The sequence below is a fragment of the Cynara cardunculus genome (genome assembly GCF_001531365.2).
Source record: "Cynara cardunculus var. scolymus isolate 2C chromosome LG 2, CcrdV1, whole genome shotgun sequence".
NCBI lineage: Eukaryota > Viridiplantae > Streptophyta > Magnoliopsida > Asterales > Asteraceae > Cynara > Cynara cardunculus.
Window position 1 is genome coordinate 17,429,886 of NC_037529.1, and position 16,691 is coordinate 17,446,576.

At 38.4% G+C, this 16,691-nt stretch overlaps 1 protein-coding gene across 2 annotated transcripts in view; it reads right to left on the reverse strand.

The window, feature by feature from the left end:
• The window catches only part of LOC112506232 (phosphoinositide phosphatase SAC2-like), a 34,821-nt gene extending 18,481 nt beyond the window's left edge, over nt 1-16,340 (reverse strand). Inside the window, exons 1-11 of one of the 2 annotated variants that reach the window (XM_025110251.1) lie at nt 15,518-16,340; nt 12,040-12,101; nt 11,897-11,943; nt 11,650-11,815; nt 8,897-9,119; nt 8,575-8,651; nt 7,990-8,177; nt 7,822-7,919; nt 7,371-7,504; nt 7,096-7,224; nt 6,236-6,623 (exon numbers count right to left, since the gene is read on the reverse strand). In XM_025110251.1, the coding sequence (XP_024966019.1) occupies nt 6,236-6,623; nt 7,096-7,224; nt 7,371-7,504; nt 7,822-7,919; nt 7,990-8,177; nt 8,575-8,651; nt 8,897-9,119; nt 11,650-11,815; nt 11,897-11,943; nt 12,040-12,101; nt 15,518-15,679 (1,674 nt within the window). In that variant the 5' untranslated portion in view covers nt 15,680-16,340. Of the gene's footprint in view, nt 1-6,235; nt 6,624-7,095; nt 7,225-7,370; nt 7,505-7,821; nt 7,920-7,989; nt 8,178-8,574; nt 8,652-8,896; nt 9,120-11,649; nt 11,816-11,896; nt 12,102-15,517 lie in introns of both variants that reach the window. The other variant, XM_025110250.1, reaches the window with a different exon arrangement.
• Nucleotides 16,341-16,691: the final 351 nt, after the last annotated feature.

Genomic DNA, 16,691 nt, shown 5'->3' on the forward strand with positions numbered 1-16,691 from the left:
CAAGACTTGCATCCGGAAACTGACTTTGGATGGAAGAGAGGTCCCTGGAAACAACCCCCTCGATTTGACAGGAAGACTTGGGAACAAGAGGAGCTGCTTCATCATAAGCTAACCAAGTTTGAAGGGAAGTTGGAGGCTGCTGAGGAGGAGTCAATCCTTGAATTAGAACAGATTCACCCCGATGCAGAAAACGCATCCAAGACTTATCCCAGTTATGGGTTACCACGCCCAAAGATTTCAACCATTCTATTCCCAAAACCACATCTAGATGCCTAGTATCAAACACCAGTGCATTCACATAAAATGTACAGCCTCCTACTAGGATTTGAAGATTAACACAACGGTGAGTAACAAACACTTTATGACCATCTCCCAATTGTATGTTGATACCTCCAAACGATGTGTATGGAAGACCCAATGAAAGTACTAGTTGTCGAGAAACAAAATTGTCAGTTGTCCCACTATCTACCAAAATCACAACTGGTACTCGTATCGATCCTTCCAATTTCAAAGTCTTACCCCCTGATGTCTCTGAGGTAGCCCCAAAAAATTCCAAAGTTGTATACAACCCCTGCACAGGATGATCAGTTGGTTGATCAATCTCTGGTTAGTCTTCTTCTAATGTAAAGTGATTCCCCTCATCGACACCATACTCATCATCCCCTAATAGCAGCACCCTTAACTTTCCCTCCGGGCATTTGTGACCAGGACTAAACTGTTGGCCACAACGAAAACATAAGCCCTTCTTACGACGATCTTCCCATTACGTTCGTGTAAGGGAGCGAATTCCCTAATCACGATGCGGAAGCTGTGCGACCCCCGAAGAAGCAGACCCCGATTGACGATTTGGAAAAGAAAGGTGATTAGAGTCATCACGAGACGGGAAAACCCTATCGCTAGGTTTGGAAGATATGGGCCCTTTTGACTCAGTCCGGCCCATAAATGAAGAACGATCCATGTGTAGAACAGACCCAAGCCCACCCTGTTGTTGGTAACGGAAACGGGATTGAGAGATGTTACCGATAGTGGGTCGGAGCATTTCTTCTACATCCTTAGCCAAGTATATGGCATCTAACCTAGACTAAGGACGATGCAATCGTACCCAACGTTTGACTTCATCACGTAAACCAGCGATAATATACCCCAAAGCTTGGGACTCCGGCAATTTAGGAACTAAGGACAGCAAGTACTCAAAATCATCGATGTAATCGTAAATGGAAGAGGATTGCTTAATAGTCGCCAATTGTTCATACGGATTCTGGATTTCCAGACCGCTAAATCGTTGTAACAATTCAATTTGAAATTGGTCCCAGGTAATAGAATCATGAACTTGCTTAACAATTGTAAACCAATGTTGAGCAACCCCTACCATACTCAATTGAGCCAAACGAAGTCGGAGGAAAGGAGGAGTACCATTAATATCGAAATACAGGATTGCTTTCTGAATCCATCCTTGTGGATCGAACCCGTTAAACTCTGGCAATTTGATCTTCTTGACAGCCCATGGAAGGCCATCGGTGGTTTTAGGCGGAGTTGGAATCCCACCCAGCGATCTTTCACCATTGTCAGGAGACCCAAAAGGTGGATCGATGGTGCCAGAGAACCCACTGGAATCCCCCCAGCTGTTGTTTTCCTTGTTGTTTCACCCACGCCATCATTACTTTGTGAAATTCGTTGGACTCAACTCGATCAGCCTCTAAAATCTGAATTGCCGACTTGATTTCCACCACATCGGACTGTAAGCGCTGAATAATTTCCTCGTGTTGCTCAAAACGATATTGAATGGAACGTGTTTCCATCGGAAATTTGGAAATGAGGTTGGAAAACAAGAGAAATGGCAGGTCAACGGCAGGTCGGACCAATGATAGAGAATGGCAAAATCAAGTTAACCGGAACAGAGGAGATTCAATGGAGAAGATGATGTAATTTTCATTAAGAAGATAAAAGCAATCAAATGATTGTCCAGGGAAGATCCCTCTCTCAAAGCTATGAGCTAAGAGCCAATACACTGGAAAAGAAATAACATAACATGCAAAAGAAAACGTCACTCCCTTCTATTTATTATTCTCTCTCCTCTAACTAACTCCTAGCCACACTCTGGAATTACCTCTATGCCCCTTCTAGAATAAACATACATTATCCTAGGCTTAGTGACTTTTGGTAATAATAAATCAGCATTCGTATCAGATTCTGCAATTGTTTTAGGTAAAACTATTTCTTTGTTTCCTTTCATACCCTGTTTGGTCATTATCATTGGTATCAGAGTAGGATTAATCGAGGATGGCAAACACCAGAAACACAGCTTCCAATACACAGAATGAAAGCAACTCTGACATTGTAGCTCAATAACTATCGTCCATTGCTTCTCCTGGACCCCTTGGCTGTTGATCTTGCGGTCTCAAATCACGGACTGCCGAAAAAATCGAAGAAGAAGCGGAAATTCCGTGGGATCGCCAACATTCCTCAAGGAGGCCTAATACAAAAACGGAGTTCCCCAAATTTGGAGGAGGGGATCCTCATGGAAGGAGCTTAAAAGCCAAAAAATACATTTGTTATTACCAAACTCCTACAGAATTAGAAGTTGAAGTTGCTTCAATGTAGCCGGAAGGTGATGCACTTGATTTTTCGCATGGACCAATAATCCATGTACCTTACTTTATTAAGAGTTGGTGAAGCATCACAGGAGAACTATGGCCAGTAGAACTTCACAAACTAGATGAATACTTATGCAGTATCAAACAAAAGAGAACAGTGCAAGAATATAGGTAAGAATTCGCTAAGAGGGCTTCTCGACTCTCGTGTTCACAATCAGCCAGAGCATCGCCTTTCAGGGTTTTTTAAAATGGGTTGGAGCCTGGAGGACCTTAAAAGTGATGTAAGAATTCATAGACCCAACAGCATTTACAAGGCTATGAGCCTTAGTCTTGAATTTGAAGCAAAAACAGGACACCTTTCTCATCCTCAATGCCCTCCCACGCCCCAAATCCATGCAATTCACTCTCGGTTACCCAAAGGACTTTGCTTCCAACGCAATGAGAAATTCGCATCGGGTAATCGATGTAAACAATCCACTTTCTGCCTGTTACACATCGCCAACGGAGAAGAACGAACAGAAGGTCAAGACAATGATGAACAGGAAGAAGATCTAGCAAAAATTTCATTCCATGCAATCATGGTTCAAACATCGGTAACAACCATGAAGCTCCAAGCAACTCTTTTGAAGTCTCAAGCCATATTTTTGGTTGAGAGTGATCCTACCCATAATTTTATTTCCTCTTCTTTGGTAATGAGTTGGGATTGACTATGAAAGCAGTTCTTAATTTGGGGTACAAATCAGAATGACAAAAGTATTTGATGCAACCAAATCTGTCGTAGTTTCCCCATCGAGTTGCTTGGTTTGGAAATCATTCAAGACCATTATCCGTTCTCCATTAAAGGTGCAGACGTTGTCTTGGGTATTAAGTGGTTGGCTTCCTTGAACACTATCCAAGCCAATTGGAAGAAGATATTCCATGATTTTCTATTTGAATGGGAAGAGGTACAAGTTACAAGGCATTCCAATAGCGGCAGAAGTCTAACTCCATCGTTATCCTAAAATAGTGAAAACATCAAGTGATCCCGCTATCTCAGAAGACACAATTATTTCTCTCATCTTATCATAATGTTTTTGCAGCAGTGGCCACTTTACCATCAATCCGTACTCACCCGCATGCTATTCCCCTGTTACCCGATGCTACTCACATCAGCCCATATCGTTATCCGTATTTCCAGAAAACCGAGATTGAAAACCAAGTTTAGGAGTTATTAGCATTGGGATATACATGTCCTAGTTTCAAACTTTATGGTGCAACCAATTTTCAAGATTCGACCTCATATTTGGGTAACACTAGATCCGTATGCATCCACCTGATGTATACAAACAACCTTCAGAACCCACTCAAGCCATTACAAGTTTCTTGTTATGCCTTTTGGCCTATCAAAAGCTCCATCCCCATTTCAGCTTTGTGATGAATGGTATGTTTTGTCCTTCCCTTTGCAAATTTATTTTGGTGTCCTTTGACGACATCTTAACATACATCCCCCACTTGAAAGCTCATCTAAATCACCTCCAAAGCACCCTTGAACTTACTATGCCTATGCCAATGCCAAAATATGTTCATTTGGCTGTTATCGAATCAACCTTATGGGACATATGGTTTCTCAAGAAGGATTGGGTGTAGATTCAGAAAAGGTGCAAATTGTAATGGAATGGCTTGATCCATGTAATATCAAGGAGCTTCTTCGGTTTTTTGGGTTGACAGCATACTATCATCGATTTGTCAAAAACTAGGTTCGATAGCAAAACCCTTGGCGGACTTGACCAAGAAAAATGGTTTCCTATGGAACCCTCAAGCTGAATCAGCCTTCAAGGAATTGAAGCTAGCATTAACAAGAGTCCATGTGCTTAACTACAGAATTTTAATCAACCATTCACAATTGAGTGTAATGCTTCCTCAGCTGGGGTTGGAGCCATTCTACTATAGCCAGATCATCATATTGCATTTTTAGCAAAGACTTTTCTTTCTCAAACTGTTTAAAGTCTGCATAAGGTAGAGAATTGTTGGGCCATGCTTTAACTTCACAAAAGTGGCCACATTATTTGGGAAAGCATTTTTTTGTGAAATCTGACCACTGCAACCTCAAACGTGTATATATATATGTAATGAACTTTGAAGTTTTCTCCCTTTGACTTCGCCATTGTCTATAAAGCATGGAGAGATTATCAAGATTCAATGCTTTATCAAGAACTCGACATGGTGCATTTGTAGCTACTGCTTTGCCGATCAACATGGATTTTGCAGGTCTCCAAAAAGCCTTGCAAAAGGACCACATCCACTATTTTGTTCTTTTGACTACACACTTCCCACATACCATGTGAATGTGGCTACAATCACGTAACAACCCCTCCCCCCAGGCCTGTTTTGGGCATTATTCTGGCAGATTTCAAAGATTTTTCACCTATTTTGGCCCCTATTGCTCACCTTAGCCATATATATACCCTTATTTTGTTTTTCCTTTAATCTAAGGATCATAATATAGTTCTTCCATCAACTACAAAGAATAGATGAAAGCTTACTCCATTGGATTCATCTAGTTTTGTCATTCTCTCTTGTAAGTTGCTTTATACTCCCTTTGGTATATCAATACAAGTATTCTCTCACCCCATGGACATACACTACCTAACAGTAAACGGTAGTGAAATAAGGAAAATTCTTGTCTGCGTGTGTGGTTGGATATATTATCCTTGGATAGCCATTTACTTGTTGCTAGACCCCAGACATTCCCTATTTGTTGTTTGTGGTTCACTTGCATTTGGATTCTGGTATTTGGAGACCTACGAGATCGTTTGTTTGGCAAGATTTGAACTCGTACACCAGCTACTTCAGCCTGAAGGCATGAAACTAAAAAAATTGCATTTTGGAAAAAAAAATGTAGCCATGATTCAAAAATAAGCTCCTGGTTACACAAATAAGGTGACTGCCACAAAGACAAGAGACATGGCCAGTTTGCCTTGATTGCTCCAGACGAAGCGAGTTCCACAAGGAGTATCAACGCTTAGCCATGAACATTAGTACATTATGGTTATTACTCATAGAGAAAGCAGCGACACAAACCTGAGCTCAAGTGTACGAGGGGATGCCAAGAAACACATAATTTCAACATCATCGGTAGATTAGATGAAATGGTTTTTTTGAATTAATACCGGATTATTTCAAGTGTACATCATGATTTTATATTCGTTCAATTTCAATATGGTATATGACGGAAAGATCTATAATATGCTTATCGCAACAGTTAATCCTCCTCGGTAGCTTCATGCTACTTCAATAGAATGATTAAAGCCAGAACAGTGTCTCATCTTTTTTTAAAAATTTAAGTAAGCCACCAAACAAATACGAAAAGGAAGACGTAAAAATAAATAAGTGAAAGGTTGGTGCAGACAAGATAAAGTGAAAGAGATTGTGGGGAAGTTATCGACTTCCCTAGCTCTAGACTATAAAGCTCAAGAAATATTCTTTTAGCAATTGCTAACAGAGCATTCATGAAAATAGTATGCTTGTCAAGAGCAAATTTTCTCCAATTTCGCAAGTTCCTATAATATCAACTATTGTTAAAAAGGCATTTTCTAGAGGATTCCAAATTTGGTTAAAGCAAAACCACTATAGAAAATACTAAGTTGGAAGCGTCAAAATACCTTGTTATGTGCAGCTGAACCACCATATTGATGAGCTAGTGTGTCTCCCATTCTCTCATAAAATCCCATTAATTCCTCCGCCAAAGGGTTATCAAGGTCAATCTCTGAAGAACCTATCGCTCCTAAAGCATGCAGCTGACGTCCTAGAGCAGCCAAACCATATGCATATTGTGCAACATTTGTGCGATCCAAACAATCTATGCAATTTGTCCTGAGAATTCCTTTTTGAAACATTGGTAATCTAACAGAGCTGTTATCCTTCTCCACGTATTTACCACCACAATAGTTTTCCTGTCTAGCACTGGTATTCTTATATCCACTATCACAACTTTTAGCATCATCAATGTTGAAATCCCGCGAGGCAGACAAGTTGCTAGCAGCAACATTCCTGTTTCATATGCACATTAACTTCATTAGTCATGCATTCACATAGGTTTAAGAAATCAACAGGAAGGTATCCACTTAATGCAAGATTGTCTATGTATATAGGTTTTATTTAAAAAAACTTGCAATGGTTTCGCATCTGCCAACACCAATAGCAAATAGATGCATATTCAAGATCTAATTCTCAATAAATCTAAATATTGAAAAGCTACAATTAGCAACCTTGTTATATGGATCAGCTGTTACATGTGCGTCCATGTATATAGATGTCACAGACTGAGGACACGTGAAAGTGGTCATAACATTGGGAGTTTGGGACTACCAGCTGAAGATGAAAGGAGAAAACGCTCATAAATGCACATTTGTTGGAACAGATTACAAACAGACCTTACACCTTTCAAGGACCAACTGTAATGCTTTTTACGTTTTATGCACTTGAAAGTTCCATAAGCAAATAATGCAAGTCAATAACTTACTCAAAACAAGGCCATCTCAAGCACCCTTCAGATCTATACACTGGGACAACTTGACAGTAAAAGAAACCCGTCAGTGTCAGTGCATATGCCGTCAATCTGCCTAAAAAGAGCAACGCATTTGTGCCTTTGCTGGAAAAAGTTATATGTCAGGGGATGGAAGAAAAAAACAAGGCACAATTTTGATATAATCATTACCATACAAGAAATGATAGCTAGGAAAGGGGGAGGAGGCGATGAAGAAAGTAATTGTGAAAACAGACAAGGTAAGCATTAACCTTCGAGAATGCTTGTGCAGATCCCAGTGTAGAAATTTGAGATGGTTCTCCTCCGATAAATCTTTATTAATGCATTTAATTGCATTGGCAAACTCAGTACGAAGAATGGACTCTCGAGGTCTTTTTTCATTCGTCTGTTGAAAGTAAAGATATGATATCAACTGACATAGATTCGGAGAACCAGTAAAAACTTATATATTGGCAACCACATGAATGACCCTGCATATGCATTTGTTCTCTTATTTTAATATTGAGTATGGATTACAAAAGTAACATATTCCTTTCAATTATTTTAATATAAGCAGTTTGGTTTTCCTTTTGTTTGCTCTTACCCCTCAGAAGATAGGATCATTACACATAAATTCTAATACTTTATTCTGGCTCGAAAGCATCTAATGTACATACAGAAAAGAACCAACATGATTCAAGCCATTTTTTAAATCAACATTACCTTTATCAAATTCAATATGATGATAGGGTTTCCATATCTCTTGACAAGATTCTGAAAATGAAGTCTGGTAGCTTCGTAGTTTTGGTCCCTCCTTGACACTAAAAGATACATGTCAGCAAACAAAAATACAGTGAACAAGATATATAGATGCCAATTAATGAATCATACACATAATATCAGGCTTAATATTCAGGCGTGAAGTTTCTTGTGACCAGAAAAGTGGTATTGATCCACGATTTTGAACAACTGAACTAATTTGCATAGGAAATCCATCAGGAACATCTTCAAACAAAATTTGCTCTGTTTCTACGTCATTAGCCACTCTGCCCTTCTCATTTACCCCTCGTTTTAAGTACCTGTATTTAAACAAAGTAGCAGCATCAGTTTTTAACATGTATTTTGCTAAAGATGCTTAGACCACATTCTCTATATCTAATGAATAGTGTATGCATGTATACAAAGATGGGTGAATAAAACATGTCTTCCAAATCTATGCATATGCAAAACAGATGATACAGCATATAAGTTCAGGTTCAAAGGCTTGATGTCATTGTCGATGCGCTTACTTTCCAACTATTAACAGACACAAGCACATCAACAATGCAAAAATGACTCAACAGAACTACCAACAGGTTATAGAAAGCTCCATTGTAGTAGGAAGGGACTGGAAACTGAATCATCTAATTAGTAGTTCTGCTTTCATCTAAAAGTAAAATTTGAATGTGCTTTCTATACATATGAACACAAGCTAACCTGGTCCCAGCATAATGGCGGGAACGTCTTGAGATGAGAGTCAACCTGAAGTCCCGTCCAGAGATTGAAAGCTTATCCTTGTTTTTCAAAAAAATAAAATGTTAAACAAAGTATCGAAATGTCTATAACCAAAATAACGTAAAAGAGAGCATATACTGCTCAGCAAATTAACTATATCAAATTTATCTGGAGCCATTCCATTAGTTACCCTCATCATCATAATGTAAAATCACAGAGCACTGTATGTGTGTGTGAAATGACCTATGATTAAAATAATGAAAAGCAAATAATAATAATCACTAATAAATGAATACAAGCCAACCTGTTTAAAAAAACCATAAACCAGTGCCACTGTCCACATTGTATTTTGGAGAAAATTCCGGATTCCACGGGTTAAGAACTCATTCCAGACGAACATGGTCTCATAGAGAACCTGTCTTGTCTCATCATTACAACTGTTCTTCTGAAGGCTACACATAACATGGTATGAGTAACTGAAAAAGAAGTCCTTTGTAAGATCCACCATGCAGAGTAGCTTCTTGTATCTATGCCAAAAAAGGAACACAAAAACAAAGTCAAATAATACTGGATCATCTTTATGTTTTAAGTTGAACTTGAAAAGATATGGTCAATAAAGTTTATGTAATCGTTGAAGACGCATGATTACTTCTTTCAAAAACCACAACAAAACTAGAGGCATCTGAACCCTAACAAAGCCTCAAGTAGGTTCATCGAACCTAAAGTCAAACATCCTATTAAGGCAATGGCCATTCAAGACATAAAGCACAAGCAGCAAGAAGGACTATCAGCTGATGAAAATATAAGAACATCATAGCCTCCATAAATACCAAAGATCATTTGCCTATCATGTTTACATGGGTATGAGTTCATTGTACCTATGAAATACTACTTGTTTTCTCTTACCAATAATAGCTATAGATATATGTATATAGCCAAGGTGAAAGAAAAGGAATGATGATTATAGCCATTTCTTCAAACAAGATTGGCAATAGATCTTCTGCAATATTTTCCTCAGTTGCTTTCCAGGATTATCACCTCTTAATGAGTTCAACACAAAAATGTGGATGCTCGTGTACTTTTCAACTCTCCAGTCTCATTTTGTAGTTGAATATTTCTCATATAATTACTTCGGCTAATTTGAGAAATAACCAAACATACCTAGTATATCCCACTCGGAAGTAAGATGTGGGGAGGATAAGATGTACGAAGAACTTTCCTCTACCCAAGGGGTAGAGAGATTGTTTCTGTGTAGACCCCAGGCTTGAGAAATATTTTTGGATAGATTAGCAAGAAGCTGCAAGCTTGGGGGAAAAGAACCTTAAAAAGTTTCAGGACGTATAGAAAAACAAAAGGAAAGACAGAAAACAGGCTAAACAAGTAACAAGGGAAAGAAGGATGCAGAAAAGGCAAGATACAAAAGCATCTAAGCAGGCAAGTCCTAGCTAATTGGCACAAGAGAAACTTCTAACCGCCGAGAATACCCCCCCCCCTTCTAACTAGCTTATGGCATTACAAACTTATACGTTGGATCTCTACCCTCTCCCTAACCCACCCACAACCCTCTCATCCTCCCCCCCCCCTCCCCCTTTGCTGTATTACCTCATAATTTCCTACAAATAATCAACTATCCTAATCACTTGTCTCCAAACACTCTTATTTGAGGTCATCTCCTCGGAGAGTACCAAGGCCACCATGTCTAGCCTCAGTTGCTCATCCCACGTCCTCCTCGATCTACCTCCCCCCCTCGACCAGCCGTTAGCTATATCCTATGAATGTGCCTAACTTCCCTCTCTCAATTTATCCATGATAGTCATATATCCTAGCTCTACTTAGGAGGACCTCATTCGAAATCTTGTCCATTTTGGTCCCACGACTGGTCCACCTCAACATCCTCATTTCTGCAACTTCCATCTCGCATGTGCACTTTTCATCATCAACGCTCACACCCACATAACATAGTCTGATGGCCACCATGTAAAATTTACCCTTCAATTTTAAAGGGGGCTTGTGTAATGCAACACTTGCCCTCCACTTTAACCATTCGATATCTAGCATCTTCTTAACCTTTCCCTCTTTAATCATAGGGCCCATGTACTAGAAACCGTCCTTTTGCGGTACAATTTGCTCCCCAGTGTTGACTCCAACCCACTCCTCATTGCACCCTCTATTAAAACTGGACAATAGCTATTTGATTGTAGAGCGCTAATGCATAAACCTTTTGCTTCCAATGTATCCCGCAAAAATCAAAACTAAAAATCATCCTATAAAAATGTTTAAAGAAGTTGGTAAACAAAATAAAAAATGGGATAATATTCATTGGAAAGGGGCTGATCATCCTATACTATCAACAGTTAAGGATACTTGTATGATCATAGGTAACGATTTATAGAAAGACATTATATTTAATCATAACTAAACACCGAGATGACAATCTTAATGGCATCTCCAGTAACAAGTCTCACGAGAATCAAAGAGAGAAAGAGATCCAGGAAATGACCCTAGTCTTATATGCATATGTTCCATATGTTATAGAATAGTAGGCTACCCTCTAGCATACTATAGTACAACACTCACTTGGAATTATTATTGAGCTGGCAGCTCAAGCATTTACCAATTGGGGAGGAGAACAAAGGTTTGCCTTATAAGGGACTGGATATCTCCTCTATCAGACATGTTCTAAATCCGTGAGTCCAAGTGTGGATAAAGTGGACAATATCCGGTACGATTAACCTGGGAACCAGAGTGTGCCAGCGATGTTGGGTTTCAGGGGGTGGATTGTAAGATCCCACATCAGTTGGGAGGGGAACAAAGGTTGCCATTAAGGGACTTGGATGCCTTCTCTATCAGACACGTTTTAAAACCGTGTGTTGATAAAGTGGAGGAAATCTGGCACCGTTAGCCCGGTATGTCAGATTTACCATGCTACAAATTAAAAACTCCAAATTATAGGAAGAATGAGTATGTTCAAATAAACAATATAGGGAAGATATCAATAAGAGGTTCTCATCTTGGTATTTCATGAATACAATGTATGAAGTAATTAACAAAGATTACCTATTTTCATGTCTCAACATAGTCAGATTGGACTGAGTTACAGTATCTGATAGTGATATCATCTCAGTCTTAGAGATCGCATATACTGTATGGCCACCAATTGAACCAATTGGCCTTCTTTTCGTAATCAGCAACATGTAGTACGGTCCAAGAAATTTGATAAAACCTAAGAACCACAAAGCACAATAAATACATGATGTGAACCGGTATTTCCTCGAGAAGTATCTACATAATAATATATACATACCAACAATTCCATAGCAAGTGGTAACAAACTTGAGTCCCCCTGTGGACCTATTACCCTCATGGATCGTTCTCAAGAGGTCAGAGCATTCATTTTCTGTATAAGTTGTAAAATCCTCACGAATGTTAAGCTCGGAAGCCTCTAACCTGTCAATCTTCAACACTCTCCAGTGTCTGCGACTCTTGTCTCTTCCTACCATGTAATATTTCTATCCCGAAGGAGGAAAAGCAAAAATTGTTAGATAAAAAAAAGAATACATTGGTCAGCAGAACAGAGAATAAATACAATCTTATAAAAGAAAACACAAATCACTTGGCATGTGAATGGAAGTTACGTGTAGAACCTCAAAATACAAAGATAATTACAGAGTTCCACATACTTATTCATTCGCTTTGTCAACTTATCAAGAACATGATTAGTTGAAAGATACAAATCAATGCACCAAAAAGACATGGATACCAATTATATGATGTTTGTATGCATACATGTGTGTATATATGCATAAGAAAAGAATATATGAGCTTGTATTCGTGCATATGCAAATGCAAAGCAAGATGACAATCACACAACATGTAAAGAAGGAATATTTATATGTTTCTTTCGAAACAATGAATGTTCCATTCCACTCTCAATTTTCAAGATTCATTCCCTTCAATCAAACTCTATCAATTCAAAGGTTCATACTTACTTCAACATGAGAACATCGAAGAAAGGGCTAGAGGCTTGAATATCTCTAACCAACAAGAACCCAAATTCACACGAATTACCAATCCATGATCATACAATCCCCAACACCTGTAGGTATGATGATTGCAAGCTCCAGTCACTTTCATGAGTTGCAATTTAACCGCTAACCTTTGTCCCAACTACTACTAATTGAGTCTCTGAACCAATAGTTGTTGGATCAAGACTCACAGCTAACAAGGTACTTGTATATTTTCATATCCTTGTATTTGCCTTTTATACAAAAAATAATCTTATTATGCAACGCTTGTCATATGCCACTAGGTAACTCGGGTAAGAGGACATGTATATTGACTTCCATTTCTACTTAGATAACTTATGCAGAAACATTGACCATATAACTATTGATAACACTATTTTGTCTAATCATCCTCGTCTCATTCCCCTTCTGCAAAAATTTCTTATGAATTAATACCGTGTAGTTGCCACTCCCTTGCAACTGCGTTATGACCTGTTGTTTCCAAAGTTGCAACTCCCTTTCACCTATCACATAGATAGTTGATGGATCATCTTTGAGGCTATCAGATACCTCTTGAATAAGTGTATATGACTTCATCTCATTCCTGAATTTGTTTTTTAGTTGCTTCATCATCTATGCATAGCGAATAAAGCAAATCCATAAGGAACAACGATTCCGAAAATATAGAATAATGTGAACATAAAATATAAATCCTTGTAGCATCTGAAGTGTGATGATTTTGTATGTTTATCCATGTTCTTGATTCCTTATATCCTTCCAATATTCCAACCAATATTCGTATTGTGAATCTTTGATTCATTCGAAGTCCTCAATAGGTAATTATATAAACCGCACATAAATGAAATTTTTCAATGACGACATTTGCATTTAAGTATAATAATAAACCAAGGACTAGAAGATCAAAAAATAAAATTTGAAAAATGTTCTTGTCAAATTAAAACAATATTTTATGTATATTTGTATTATTTGTTTAATTAATTAACCTATGAAAATAAGAGGGGGGCTTAAAATTTAAAAAGGCCAAGTGAAAGTGATATGTTGAACAAGGGGCTATTTGGTAATGGATTAATGGGCTTAATAGCCTATACGACTTACCGAATAAGCCATATTAAAGTGTTTGGTTGTGGCTTAATCACTCAAATAACAACTTATCCGCTCAGCTTCCTACCCTCTCTTGTATACATTCAGTCCTGAAAAAGACCCTGTTACCCTTCTCTTAAAATACACCTTCCATGGATGCTCCATCCTCTCACACCACCAAACTCATCGATGTTCATCCCCTACTCACCAGGCCCTGCCTCGTCTCTGCTCATTGATGCTTATTTTCTTTCTCCATCTCTCGACCTGATATTTTGGATATGCTGAAGAGATGCTCGAAAGTTGGAAATGTTGTTGAAGACCAAACATGCTCGATCTGGTATTTCTTTTTCTCCATCTCTTGATCAATGTTCACCAAACCTGCTCGCCATGCTTTTCTTCAATTTCCAGAAATTGTCGATGAATAAGGATCCCATTTTCTAGTGCTTTTCTTCCTTTCTTTTTAAATTTCCACCACCACCGCTCCAAGTCAGAAGGAAACCTAAAACCCACCACCACTTTTTGTTGCTGGTGGATTCCACCTTCATAGTGTTTTCCTTTTTTCAGTTCGTTGTATTTTCTATTTGAAATCTGGCAATTGAGATGATGAAAGTCTCTAGGTTTTCAATTCGATATTTAAGCATTTATGATGGAAGATCATATTTTTAAGCATTTTTTGGCACACACCTGTTTTTGTAGCAGTCTTCTTTCACCATTTATGATGAAAGATCATATTTTTATACGGAATATTGATCTTTAGGTTTATTTAATTTTAGGGGTTAAATAGTCATTTTTGTCATTGAGATCAGTCATTCAGCATAACAACCGAACAACAATTCAGCCTAATCCATACAGACAGCTTAATCCATATAGAGCTTAATGAAAAAACAACCAAACAGCCCCTAAGTGGGTATAAGAGAGGGAAAAGGGAGGGGCTCCTATATAAAGGAGGAGATAAAGTTTTGGAAAACATATTTGTCTTGACTTAGCAACCTCCATTACACTTGAAAGGGGTGTATGTCTTACGGGTGTAAACGAGATGAGTCAAGATCCATCTACAGTCAACTCGATATACTAACCAGCCGACTCGAGTGTCAATTTAAACTACTAATGAGTTTCCGAGTTGAGTTCAAGCCTAGAAAACCGTTATGGAGTTCGAGTATATTGATACTTGAGCTTGACTCGCATCATATACAACGTACAATCCCCCTTATATCTACCAAAAGATGCCAAAGCAAAATGATAACAAGTAGGCATATTATCTCACAAACGTGTCTATGTAATAATATTGGGAGTCAAGTTGTTGCTCAGTTGTATAGTCATGTTACATGCTACGAGTTTGTCTCATTCAAATTCCAACTGTAACTACATGTTCAGTTCACATAGCTAAATATAACCCTTCATCTAAAATAAGTATAAGTGGGTGGTGGTATTAGAAATTAACACTAAGAAAAGTAACATCGGGCGCAGGAAGTTTACAATTGAAACATGTGTAGGCGTACTAATAACACGAAGGTATTAGACATCCCAAAAAGGCAGACTTGGTAACAGCACATGATTCAGGCAACTAATCAAAAAGGAGACAGGTTACAACCACCATTAAAGTGTAGTTCCATGATCATTATAGCAGGAAGTCTAATTAGTAGAACTGGAATGCATATTCTGGGGGAAACATGTTCATACCCAAGAGAACATAGAAATAAGTCAGCAAGAAGAATGTTTTGACTTTTGAAACAGTCCAAAAAGGCCACATTAGCAGATCAAAGCGGTCATATAAAAAACTAAAAACGAACCACACGTGGGAGAGAAGGAAGATGTAGTACCGATCGAGTCTCGTAAAGCCTGAATTTTTGTAGATAGGCAAGTGGAGTAGCCACGGGAGAGAAGGATGGTTCATCAGCCTCATTTTCTGACGCGGCCATGTGAGAGGAGTATGGTATTGGTTCGTTAAGAGGAGGGAAGAGATGCTCATTATCTGTCGCCATCGCTATTATTTGTCCGATGGTTGTCCAATCCAGATCCGAGCCTCCTCCTCAGGGCTCGGTTCAAAAATAAAATCAGAAGAGCATTCAACCCTGCCGCTGTTTAGTTATATATATACTCTGCCCAGCAACAAAACCCCGAATACATGGAGTTTGGTTGCTTCAGATACAGCATTCCTTTATGACTTTATGATTTTTTTACTCCACCGATTCTCTTTCTTCCATTCACGATGATGATCTGCCCTGCGAATATGTCAGGTACCCGTCTTGTTTAGTCCTGTATAACCTGTGCTTGTTTTATGTTTGTGGTGGAAAGGGTTTCTAATCTCCGGACAACCAAAAAGATTGGTTGATAACAGGATGGTTCATACACGGAATCAAGGTAAGATTAATGACCATAGAAAGATGAAAATGAAATAGTTTACGAACATGAAAGATTGTTGGGATCAAGAACAAGAAAATGGAACGAGAGTTGAAGAAATCGGGAAGAAATGACTCTCCTTGTATATATTTTCGACGATTAGGTTTCTTCGTACAGGGAAGGGTGCGATTGAGGAGGCAAAAGAGACAGAGGAGGAGGAGGAGGAGGGATGGAAGACTTATTACAGTTATATTACTGTTCAGATCCACCGGGCGGACAGGGCCTCGAGATATATAATGGAAACCACAACTTGGGGTTGTGTGGCCGCACCGTCCTCACAATTCAAGCCCCATTATTTAATCAGAGTATATTACATAAATCGTCCCTGTATTTTACAAATTCTGTGAATATAGTTCTACAGTTCATTTATTACAAAAAACTTCTCCTTGTTTCAATTTTGTTTTTAACATGGTCCCTAACACTGACGTCCATCAAATAATAGCGGTTAAGTCACCCATGTTTTTAGCATGTAAGGATATTTTAGTTTTTTTATATATTTTTTTATTAGTTCTATTATTATATAAGTTAGGAATGCATCGATACAAGAACAACTTGCATTTAATTAAAAGATAAAAACTAAATTGACAAACCCCC